Raw genomic sequence first — 14,244 nt, 5'->3', positions numbered from 1 at the left:
GCGTCGGGATTTCGGCGTGGGGCTAGTGATAGGTGTCCATATTTAGAGGCGTATCATTAGTCCCATGCCAGGATTTGGCTGTCGGGAAGCTTCCTGACTACCTCCCCTGTAGCTCATGATGAGTCCTTACTGGCAGCCGTTTTTCATGCACTGCAAATATTCATTCAAAAAATCACTCAATTTAAAAAACGACATATACAGCATGAGAAATACCTTGTACGTAATTCAGAAATGTCAACATTACTACATTATGCATTTCTTAGGTTTATTAAACAGGTGGTTGTAATATATGAAATGTAGCTGAAAGCAGCAAGAAACGTGTCTTTGTACTGCTCCCTTTATCAGCTTCATATTACAAAGGTACCGGATTAAATATTCATTCTTCACTTCTGACCAAGTACAGAAACTCTTATATATGGCTGTTCTCAGTAGCACTCACACACACAAAGCCACATTTCCCCACAATGTTCTTCCCTGGCTAATATCAGCACTCTCGTATATAAACAGATGATCTTCACGTGGAAAAGCTTTAATGACATCAACCCTCTATAAATACATAGAACAAGTGCAAATGCTGCTCTTCAGCGGTAACAATAACTATACAGTGTTCCCGGGATGAGCTCAGATTTCACATAACAGACACAGAACAGAATTTGTGTCTATTGCTTAGAATATTAGAACTCGAGAAATGACGGTGACGTGTGTCAGTTGTATTCCTGATTTTCCACGTTCTGTGGACCAATACATAGATTTATAGGAGACATACGCTGTTATACACAGCCCCCTGCTAATCGGACTCTTCCTCCTCTTGGTTTTCTGGCTCCTGGTCACTTCCTTCGCTCTCTTCCTCCTACAGGGAAACCCGGTATATAGAATTTACTAGACGGCGAACATTGTGCTGACGACATAACACAGACTATGTACGTAATCAGAAATCCGTTTCTTATATAACATTAATAATGGCTGTACTCCCAGCATACTATGCAGAGCCAAAGTCTTATACAAAATTCTAAATCAGAGGGAGAAGTTGTTACTGTAACAGAAGCTGGAAATACAATAAAGTGGAAGCAAAATATTCTACAGGCCAAATGTGGCCTAACACACACAGTGCTCCTGCCTCGGGCTTGTTACCAAAACTGACGTGCCCTCAGGCTGTGGGCGGGGTATAAGGGGATGGACCGGAGCATCCTGGGATTGAAAAGCTTTGCTATTGGTGTCCGGTCCTCCAGGTCCCACCTACAATGTCTCCCTGTGGACCATATGGACTTTGAAGAAAGAGGTAACGTAGGTAAGATTTACCATAACTCTCCTTTTACTCACATGGTTTTGGCAGCCAGATGCCTCATTGCTTCAGCATAGAAGACACCTGAAGCTCCTACTATGGATCTGATCATAGCCAACATATGGCATAGCCACTCCATGGAATACATCACTAGCATACTGAGGGGCTCCTCTACAACGTATGTGAAGGTTTGGGAGCCTTGGATCTCCTAATTCCAGACTCCCCTGCATTTAGTTGACCACTTTCTGGTGTGGTTATCTGACATATGGTCCCTGTCCCCTGCCTGCCGGGCCGTGTTACCGTGGCCCTCGCCAGTCTGGTTCCCCCTCTCTCTCCTTTCCTCTAATTTTTTTTCTGTCTTATTCTCTCTCTAATATAAGGAGAAATAGAGGAGACAGTTTTGCTGTATAATTGATGCGTCCTTACCATTGTTTATTGATTGTGTTGTGTTACAGTATAGGTGATATATCCTATAAGCAGGTGGATAAATCTATACTAATAAACCTCTGCGTAGGTCATCGTGGTACGGTCTCATCTTTCTAATATGTTTAAAAATAAAGAGTCCATACAGTATATATTACACGCGGGTGCCTGTGCTGGCGGTAACCAACCACACCGGCCTTACTTAGGGCTTACGTCACCAACACCTGCACGGAGAGCCGACGAATTAACCGCTTCCAAACTCGCAGCCAATCCACCCTCCAGGTACCCAGCACCTCTCAGCAAATACAAATCTTCCCCCGCTATCAATCATCCCATATATACAGACACATTTCACCTGCTCTCCCCATTATATCCAGTGCTAAATAGAACACTGGCCGGATAATGCAGCGTGTGCAGCCCCAGTAACTAGTGCAATGCCGAATAATAGCCTGACTATAATCAATTAGACCACTGACAGATAAATGGCACATCGACCAAAGTGAGCAAATGTATTCCACCCTTACCGACAGGCTCCAGCGCTGCCAACGGGGAAAGGGGCCGAAAGGATGTACCTTGTTCATCCATACTGTACCTCCCCATACACTGCGTGACTCCAGTACTGTACATACCATCCATACTGTACCTCCCCATACACTGCGTGACTCCAGTACTGTACATACCATCCATACTGTACCTCCCCATACACTGCGTGACTCCAGTATACTGTACATATATACCATCCATACTGTACCTCCCCATACACTGCGTGACTCCAGTATACTGTACATATATACCATCCATACTGTACCTCCCCATACACTGCGTGACTCCAGTACTGTACATACCATCCATACTGTACCTCCCCATACACTGCGTGACTCCAGTATACTGTACATATATACCATCCATACTGTACCTCCCCATACACTGCGTGACTCCAGTATACTGTACATATATACCATCCATACTGTACCTCCCCATACACTGCGTGACTCCAGTACTGTACATATATACCATCCATACTGTACCACCCCATACACTGCGTGACTCCAGTACTGTACATATATACCATCCATACTGTACCTCCCCATACACTGCGTGTCTCCAGTACTGTACATATATACCATCCATACTGTACCTCCCCATACACTGCGTGACTCCAGTACTGTACATATATACCATCCATACTGTACCTCCCCATACACTGCGTGTCTCCAGTACTGTACATATATACCATCCATACTGTACCTCCCCATACACTGCGTGACTCCCGTATACTGTACATATATACCATCCACACTGTACCTCCACATACACTGAGTGACTCCAGTACTGTACATATATACCATCCATACTGTACCTCCCCATACACTGCGTGATCCAGTACTGTACATATATTACATCCATACTGTACCTCCCCATACACTGCATGACTCCCGTATACTGTACATATATACCATCCATACTGTACCTCCAGTATAATGTACATATATACCATCCATACTGTACCTCCCCATACACTGCGTGACTCCAGTATACTGTACATATATACCATCCATACTGTACCTCCCCATACATTGCGTGACTCCAGTATACTGTACATATATACCATCCATACTGTACCTCCCCATACACTGCGTGACTCCAGTATACTGTACATATATACCATCCATACTGTACCTCCCCATACACTGCGTGACTCCAGTATACTGTACATATATACCATCCATACTGTACCTCCCCATACATTGCGTGACTCCAGTATACTGTACATATATACCATCCATACTGTACCTCCCCATACACTGCGTAACTCTAGTACTGTACATATATACCATCCATACTGTACCTCCCCATACACTGCGTGACTCCAGTATACTGTACATATATACCATCCATACTGTACCTCCCCATACACTGCGTGTCTCCAGTACTGTACATATATACCAGCCATACTGTACCTCCCCATACACTGAGTGACTCCAGTACTGTACATATATACCATCCATACTGTACCTCCCCATACACTGCGTGACTCCAGTATACTGTACATATATACCATCCATACTGTACCTCCCCATATGCTGTGTGATTCCAGTATACTGTACATATATACCATCCATACTGTACCTCCCCACAACACTGCGTGACTCCAGTACTGTACATATATATCATCCATACTGTACCTCCCCATACACTGCGTGACTCCAGCACTGTACATATATACCATCCATACTGTACCTCCCCATATGCTGTGTGATTCCAGTACTGTACATATATATCATCCATACTGTACCTCCACATACACTGCGTGACTCCAGTATACTGTACATATATACCATCCATACTGTACCTCCCCATACACTGCGTGACTCCAGCACTGTACATATATACCAGCCATACTGTACCTCCCCATACACTGAGTGACTCCAGTACTGTACATATATACCATCCATACTGTACCTCCCCATACACTGCGTGACTCCAGTACTGTACATATATACCATCCATACTGTACCTCCCCATACACTGCGTGACTCCAGTACTGTACATATATACCATCCATACTGTACCTCCACATACACTGCGTGACTCCTGTACTGTACACATATACCATCCATACTGTACCTCCCCATACACTGCGTGATCCAGTACTGTACATATATACCATCCATACTGTACCTCCCCATACACTGCGTGACTCCAGTACTGTACATATATACCATCCATACTGTACCTCCCCATACACTGCGTGACTCCAGTACTGTACATATATACCATCCATACTGTACCTCCCCATACACTGCGTGACTCCAGCACTGTACATATATACCATCCATGCTGTACCACCACATACACTGCATGACTCCTGTACTGTACATATATATATATCATCCATACTGTACCTCCCTATACACTGTGTGACTCCAGCACTGTACATATATAGTCAGGTGCATAAATATTGGGACATTGACAGAATTTTCATATTTTGTCCTCTATTCACCACCACAATGGCTTTGAAATGAAACAAACAAGATGTGATTTACCTGCAGACTTTCAGATTTAATTTGAGGGTAATTACATCCAAATCAGGTGACCGGTGTAGGAATTACAACGGTTTCTATATGTGCCTCCCACTTTTTAAGGGGCCAAAAGTAATGGAACAAACTAAACAATCCTAAATCTAACTTTCACTTTTTAATACTTTGTTGCAAATCCTTTGCAGGCAATTACAGCCTGAAGTCTGGAACGCATAGACATCACCAGACGCTGGGTTTCATCCCTGGTGATGCTCTGCCAGGCCTCTACTGCAAATGTCTTCAGTTCCTGCTTGTTCTTGGGGCATTTTCCCTTCAGTTTTGTCTTCATCAAGTGAAATGCATGCTCAATCAGATTCAGGTCAGGGGACTGACTTGGCCATTGCAGAACATTCCACTTTTTAGCCTTAAAAAACTCTTTGGTTGCTTTTGCAGTATGCTTCGGGTCATTGTCCATCTGCACTGTGAAGCACCGTCCAATGAGTTCTGAAGCATTTGACTGAATATGAGCATATAATATTGCCCAAAACACTTCAGAATTCATTCTGCTGCTTTTGTCAGCAGTCACATCATCAATAAATACAAGGGAACCAGTTCCATTGGCAGCCATACATGCCCACGCCATGACACTACCACCACCATGCTTCACTGATGAGGTGGTATGTTTTGGATCATGAGCAGTTCCTTTCCTTCTCCATACTCTTCTCTTCCCATCACTCTGGTACAAGTTGATCTTTGTCTCATCTGTCAATAGGATGTTGTTCCAGAACTGTAATGGCTTTTTTAGATGTTGTTTGGCAAACTCTAATCTGGTCTTCCTGTTTTTGAGACTCACCAATGGTTTACATCTTGTGGTGAACCCTCTATATTCACTCTTGTGAAGTGTTCTCTTGATTGTTGACTTTGACACATATACATCTACCTCCTGGAGAGTGTTCTTGATTTGGCCAACTGTTGTGAAGGGGTTTTTCTTCACCAGGGAAATAATTCTTCTGTCATTCACCACAGTTGTTTTCCGTGGTCTTCCGGGTCTTTTGGTGTTGCTGAGCTCTCTGGTGCATTCTTTCTTTTTAAGAATGTTCCAAACAGTTGATTTGGCCACACCGAATGTTTTTGCTATCTCTCTGATGGGTTTGTTTTGATTTTTCAGCCTAATGATGGCTTCACTGATAGTGACAGCTCTTTGGATCTCATATTGAAAGTTGACAGCAACTGATTCCAAATGCAAATGTCACCCCTAGAATCAACTCCAGACCTTTTACCTGCTTAATTGATAATGAAATAACGAGGGAATAGCCCACACCTGTCCATGAAATAGCTTTTCAGTTGATAGTCCCATTACTTTTGGCCCCTTAAAAAGTGGGAGGCACATATAGAAACCGTTGTAATTCCTACACTGTTCACCTGATTTGGATGTAATTACCCTCAAATTAAATCTGAAAATCTGCAGGTAAAGCACATCTTGTTTGTTTCATTTCAAAGCCATTGTCGTGGTGATTAGAGGCCAAAATATGAAAATTCTGTCAATGTCCCAATATTTATGCACCTGACTGTATACCATCCATACTGTACCTCCCCATACACTGCATGACTCCAGCACTGTACATATATACCATCCATACTGTAAATGCCTACAGTATATAGTAACTCGAGTACTGTACATATATACCGTCCATACTGTACCTCCCCATACACTGCATAGTTCCAGCGCTGTACATATATACCATCCATACTGTAACGCCTCACATAATGCATGACTCCAGCACTGTACATAGATACCCAGCCCTATAAACCATCCTATCACTGTACAGGACAACACAAGAATCCTCTATACTGAGCCTGTACTAATGCTCCACATCCCCAGCCCTATAAACCATCCCATCACTGTACAGGACAACACAAGGATCCTCTATACTGTACCTGTACTAATGCTCCACCTCTCCAGTCCTATAAACCATCCCATCACTGTACAGGACATCACAAGGATCCTCTATACTGTACCTGTACTAATGCTCCACCTCCCCAGCCCTATAAACCATCCCATCACTGTACAGGACAACACAAGAATCCTCTATACTGAGCCTGTACTAATGCTCCACATCCCCAGCCCTATAAACCATCCCATCACTGTACAGGACAACACAAGAATCCTCTATACTGAGCCTGTACTAATGCTCCACCTCCCCAGCCCTATAAACCATCCCATCACTGTACAGGACAACACAAGAATCCTCTATACTGAGCCTGTACTAATGCTCCACATCCCCAGCCCTATAAACCATCCTATCACTGTACAGGACAACACAAGGATCCTCTATACTGTGCCTGTACTAATGCTCCACATCCCCAGCCCTATAATCCATCCTATCACTGTACAGGACAACACAAGGATCCGCTATACTGTACCTGTACTAATGCTCCACATCCCCAGCCCTATAAACCATCCCATCACTGTACAGGACAACACAAGGATCCGCTATACTGTACCTGTACTAATGCTCCACATCCCCAGCCCTATAATCCATCCCATCACTGTACAGGACATCACAAGGATCCGCTATACTGTGCCTGTACTAATGCTCCACATCCCCAGCCCTATAAACCATCCCATCACTGTACAGGACAACACAAGGATCCGCTATACTGTACCTGTACTAATGCTCCACATCCCCAGCCCTATAATCCATCCCATCACTGTACAGGACAACACAAGGATCCGCTATACTGTACCTGTACTAATGCTCCACCTCCCCAGCCCTATAATCCATCCCATCACTGTACAGGACAACACAAGAATCCTCTATACTGAGCCTGTACTAACGCTCCACCTCCCCAGCCCTATAATCCATCCCATCACTGTACAGGACAACACAAGGATCCTCTATACTGTACCTGTACTAATGCTCCACCTCCCCAGCCCTATAAACCATCCCATCACTGTACAGGACAACACAAGAATCCTCTATACTGAGCCTGTACTTATGCTCCACATCCCCAGCCCTATAATCCATCCCATCACTGTACAGGACAACACAAGAATCCTCTATACTGAGCCTGTACTAACGCTCCACCTCCCCAGCCCTATAATCCATCCCATCACTGTACAGGACAACACAAGAATCCTCTATACTGAGCCTGTACTAACGCTCCACCTCCCCAGCCCTATAAACCATCCCATCACTGTACAGGACAACACAAGAATCCTCTATACTGAGCCTGTACTAACGCTCCACCTCCCCAGCCCTATAATCCATCCCATCACTGTACAGGACAACACAAGGATCCTCTATACTGTACCTGTACTAATGCTCCACCTCTCCAGTCCTATAAACCATCCTCTCACTGTACAGGACAACACAAGGATCCTCTATACTGTACCAGTACTAATGCTCCACCTCCCCAGCCCTATAAACCATCCTATCACTGTACAGGACAACACAAGGCTCCTCTATACTGTGCCTGTACTAATGCTCCACCTCCCCAGCCCTATAAACTATCCCATCACTGTACAGGACAACACAAGGCTCCTCTATACTGAGCCTGTACTAATGCTCCACCTCCCCAGCCCTATAATCCATCCCATCACTGTACAGGACAACACAAGGCTCCTCTATACTGAGCCTGTACTAACGCTCCACCTCCCCAGCCCTATAAACCATCCCATCACTGTACAGGACAACACAAGGATCCTCTATACTGTACCTGTACTAATGCTCCACCTCTCCAGTCCTATAAACCATCCCATCACTGTACAGGACAACACAAGAATCCTCTATACTGAGCCTGTACTAATGCTCCACCTCCCCAGCCCTATAATCCATCCCATCACTGTACAGGACAACACAAGGATCCTCTATACTGTACCAGTACTAATGCTCCACCTCCCCAGCCCTATAAACCATCCCATCACTGTACAGGACAACACAAGGCTCCTCTATACTGTACCTGTACTAATGCTCCACCTCCCCAGCCCTATAAACTATCCCATCACTGAACAGGACAACACAAGGATCCTCTATACTGTACCTGTACTAATGCTCCACATCCCCAGCCCTATAAACTATCCCATCACTGTACAGGACATCACAAGGATCCGCTATACTGTACCTGTACTAATGCTCCACCTCTCCAGTCCTATAAACCATCCTATCACTGTACAGGACAACACAAGAATCCTCTATACTGTACCTGTACTAATGCTCCACCTCCCCAACCCTATAAACCATCCCATCACTGTACAGGACAACACAAGGATCCTCTATACTGAGCCTGTACTAATGCTCCACCTCCCCAGCCCTATAAACCATCCCATCACTGTACAGGACATCACAAGGATCCTCTATACTGTGCCTGTACTAATGCTCCACCTCTCCAGCCCTATAAACTATCCCATCACTGTACAGGACAACACAAGAATCCTCTATACTGTACCTGTACTAATGCTCCACCTCCCCAACCCTATAAACCATCCTCTCACTGTACAGGACAACACAAGGATCCTCTATACTGAGCCTGTACTAATGCTCCACCTCCCCAGCCCTATAAACCATCCCATCACTGTACAGGACAACACAAGGATCCTCTATACTGTACCTGTACTAATGCTCCACCTCCCCAGCCCTATAATCCATCCCATCACTGTACAGGACAACACAAGGATCCTCTATACTGTGCCTGTACTAACGCTCCACCTCCCCAGCCCTATAACCCATCCCATCACTGTACAGGACAACACAAGGATACTCTATACTGTACCTGTACTAATGCTCCACCTCTCCAGTCCTATAAACCATCCCATCACTGTACAGGACAACACAAGAATCCTCTATACTGAGCCGGTACTAATGCTCCACCTCCCCAGCCCTATAATCCATCCCATCACTGTACAGGACAACACAAGGATCCTCTATACTGTACCTGTACTAATGCTCCACCTCCCCAGCCCTATAAACCATCCCATCACTGTACAGGACAACACAAGGCTCCTCTATACTGTACCTGTACTAATGCTCCACCTCCCCAGCCCTATAAACCATCCTCTCACTGTACAGGACAACACAAGGATCCTCTATACTGAGCCTGTACTAATGCTCCACATCCCCAGCCCTATAAACCATCCCATCACTGTACAGGACAACACAAGAATCCTCTATACTGAGCCTGTACTAACGCTCCACCTCCCCAGCCCTATAAACCATCCCATCACTGTACAGGACAACACAAGGCTCCTCTATACTGTACCTGTACTAATGCTCCACCTCCCCAGCCCTATAAACCATCCTCTCACTGTACAGGACAACACAAGGATCCTCTATACTGAGCCTGTACTAATGCTCCACCTCCCCAGCCCTATAAACCATCCCATCACTGTACAGGACAACACAAGGATCCTCTATACTGTACCTGTACTAATGCTCCACCTCCCCAGCCCTATAAACCATCCCATCACTGTACAGGACAACACAAGAATCCTCTATACTGAGCCTGTACTAATGCTCCACATCCCCAGCCCTATAAACCATCCCATCACTGTACAGGACAACACAAGGCTCCTCTATACTGAGCCTGTACTAATGCTCCACCTCCCCAGCCCTATAAACCATCCTCTCACTGTACAGGACAACACAAGGATCCTCTATACTGAGCCTGTACTAATGCTCCACATCCCCAGCCCTATAAACCATCCCATCACTGTACAGGACAACACAAGGATCCTCTATACTGTACCTGTACTAATGCTCCACCTCCCCAGCCCTATAAACCATCCCATCACTGTACAGGACAACACAAGAATCCTCTATACTGAGCCTGTACTAATGCTCCACATCCCCAGCCCTATAAACCATCCCATCACTGTACAGGACAACACAAGGCTCCTCTATACTGAGCCTGTACTAATGCTCCACCTCCCCAGCCCTATAAACCATCCCATCACTGTACAGGACAACACAAGAATCCTCTATACTGTACCTGTACTAATGCTCCACCTCCCCAGCCTATAAACCATCCCATCACTGTACAGGACAACACAAGAATCCTCTATACTGTACCTGTACTAATGCTCCACCTCCCCAGCCCTATAAACCATCCCATCACTGTACAGGACAACACAAGGATCCTCTATACTGAGCCTGTACTAATGCTCCACATCCCCAGCCCTATAAACCATCCCATCACTGTACAGGACAACACAAGGCTCCTCTATACTGTACCTGTACTAATGCTCCACCTCCCCAGCCCTATAAACTATCCCATCACTGTACAGGACATCACAAGGATCCGCTATACTGTACCTGTACTAATGCTCCACCTCCCCAGCCCTATAAACTATCCCATCACTGTACAGGACATCACAAGGATCCGCTATACTGTACCTGTACTAATGCTCCACCTCCCCAGCCCTATAAACTATCCCATCACTGTACAGGACAACACAAGGATCCTCTATACTGTACCTGTACTAATGCTCCACATCCCCAGCCCTATAAACTATCCCATCACTGTACAGGACATCACAAGGATCCGCTATACTGTACCTGTACTAATGCTCCACCTCTCCAGTCCTATAAACCATCCTATCACTGTACAGGACAACACAAGAATCCTCTATACTGTACCTGTACTAATGCTCCACCTCCCCAACCCTATAAACCATCCTCTCACTGTACAGGACAACACAAGGATCCTCTATACTGAGCCTGTACTAATGCTCCACCTCCCCAGCCCTATAAACCATCCCATCACTGTACAGGACATCACAAGGATCCTCTATACTGTGCCTGTACTAATGCTCCACCTCTCCAGCCCTATAAACTATCCCATCACTGTACAGGATAACACAAGGATCCTCTATACTGTACCTGTAATAATGCTCCACCTCTCCAGCCCTATAAACCATCCTCTCACTGTACAGGACAACACAAGGATCATCTATACTGTACCTGTACTAATGCCCCACCTCCCCAGCCCTATAAACCATCCCATCACTGTACAGGCCAACACAAGGATCCACTATACTGTGCCTGTACTAATGCTCCACCTCCCCAGCCCTATAAACCATCCCATCACTGTACAGGACAACACACGGATCCTCTATACTGTACCTGTGCTAATGCTCCACCTCTCCAGCCCTATAAAGCATCCCATCACTGTACAGGACAACACAAGAATCCTCTATACTGTACCTGTACTAATGCTCCACATCCCCAGCCCTATAAACCATCCCATCACTGTACAGGACAACACAAGGCTCCTCTATACTGAGCCTGTACTAATGCTCCACATCCCCAGCCCTATAAACCATCCTATCACTGTACAGGACAACACAAGGATCCTCTATACTGTACCTGTACTAATGCTCCACCTCTCCAGTCCTATAAACCATCCCATCACTGTACAGGACAACACAAGGATCCTCTATACTGTACCTGTACTAATGCTCCACCTCCCCAGCCCTATAAACCATTCCATCACTGTACAGGACAACACAAGAATCCTCTATACTGAGCCTGTACTAATGCTCCACCTCCCCAGCCCTATAAACCATCCTCTCACTGTACAGGACAACACAAAGATCCTCTATACTGTACCTGTACTAATGCTCCACATCCCCAGCCCTATAAACCATCCCATCACTGTACAGGACAACACAAGGCTCCTCTATACTGTACCTGTACTAATGCTCCACCTCCCCAGCCCTATAAACCATCCCATCACTGTACAGGACAACACAAGAATCCTCTATACTGTACCTGTACTAATGCTCCACCTCCCCAGCCCTATAAACCATCCCATCACTGTACAGGACAACACAAGGATCCTCTATACTGAGCCTGTACTAATGCTCCACCTCCCCAGCCCTATAAACCACCCTATCACTGTACAGGACAACACAAGGATCCTCTATACTGAGCCTGTACTAATGCTCCACCTCTCCAGTCCTATAAACCATCCCATCACTGTACAGGACATCACAAGGATCCGCTATACTGTACCTGTACTAATGCTCCACCTCTCCAGTCCTATAAACCATCCTATCACTGTACAGGACAACACAAGAATCCTCTATACTGTACCTGTACTAATGCTCCACCTCCCCAACCCTATAAACCATCCTCTCACTGTACAGGACAACACAAGGATCCTCTATACTGAGCCTGTACTAATGCTCCACCTCCCCAGCCCTATAAACTATCCCATCACTGTACAGGATAACACAAGGATCCTCTATACTGTACCTGTACTAATGCTCCACCTCTCCAGCCCTATAAACCATCCTCTCACTGTACAGGACAACACAAGGATCATCTATACTGTACCTGTACTAATGCTCCACCTCCCCAGCCCTATAAACCATCCCATCACTGTACAGGACAACACAAGGATCCTCTATACTGTGCCTGTACTAATGCTCCACCTCCCCAGCCCTATAAACCATCCCATCACTGTACAGGACAACACAAGAATCCTCTATACTGTACCTGTACTAATGCTCCACCTCCCCAGCCCTATAAACCATCCTATCACTGTACAGGACAACACAAGAATCCTCTATACTGTACCTGTACTAATGCTCCACCTCCCCAGCCCTATAAACCATCCTATCACTGTACAGGACAACACAAGGATCCTCTATACTGTACCTGTAATAATGCTCCACCTCTCCAGCCCTATAAACCATCCTCTCACTGTACAGGACAACACAAGGATCCTCTATACTGTGCCTGTACTAATGCTCCACCTCTCCAGCCCTATAAACTATCCCATCACTGTACAGGACAACACAAGGATACTCTATACTGTGCCTGTACTAATGCTCCACCTCTCCAGCCCTATAATCCATCCCATCACTGTACAGGACAACACAAGAATCCTCTATACTGTACCTGTACTAATGCTCCACATCCCCAGCCCTATAAACCATCCTATCACTGTACAGGACAACACAAGGATCCTCTATACTGTACCTGTACTAATGCTCTACATCCCCAGCCCTATAAACCATCCTATCACTGTACAGGACAACACAAGGATCCTCTATACTGTACCTGTACTAATGCTCCACATCCCCAGCCCTATAAACCATCCCATCACTGTACAGGACAACACAAGGATCCTCTATACTGTACCTGTACTAATGCTCCACCTCTCCAGTCCTATAAACCATCCCATCACTGTACAGGACAACACAAGGATCCTCTATACTGTACCTGTACTAATGCTCCACATTCCCAGCCCTATAAACCATCCTATCACTGTACAGGACAACACAAGGATCATCTATACTGTACCTGTACTAATGCTCCACCTCCCCAGCCCTATAAACCATCCCATCACTGTACAGGACAACACAAGAATCCTCTATACTGTACCTGTACTAATGCTCCACATTCCCAGCCCTATAAACCATCCCATCACTGTACAGGACAACACAAGGATCATCTATACTGTACCTGTACTAATGCTCCACCTCCCCAGCCCTATAAACCATTCCATCACTGT

General features: G+C 45.5%; 1 protein-coding gene across 3 annotated transcripts in view; it reads right to left on the bottom strand.

The window, feature by feature from the left end:
- Positions 1 to 239: 239 nt before the first annotated feature.
- FANCD2 (FA complementation group D2) overlaps positions 240 to 14,244 on the bottom strand; it is a 251,017-nt gene continuing 237,012 nt past the window's right edge. For all 3 annotated transcript variants that reach the window (XM_088479530.1, XM_088479531.1, XM_088479532.1), the window contains one exon: positions 240 to 850. In XM_088479530.1, the coding sequence (XP_088335656.1) occupies positions 788 to 850 (63 nt within the window). In that variant the 3' untranslated portion in view covers positions 240 to 787. The remainder of the gene's footprint in view (positions 851 to 14,244) is intronic.

Source organism: Taudactylus pleione, unplaced genomic scaffold (genome assembly GCF_031769625.1).
Source record: "Taudactylus pleione unplaced genomic scaffold, aTauple2 ptg000239l, whole genome shotgun sequence".
Taxonomy (NCBI): domain Eukaryota; kingdom Metazoa; phylum Chordata; class Amphibia; order Anura; family Myobatrachidae; genus Taudactylus; species Taudactylus pleione.
The sequence above is the reverse complement of the archived record's forward strand: the minus strand, read 5'-3'. Positions and strand labels throughout refer to the sequence as shown.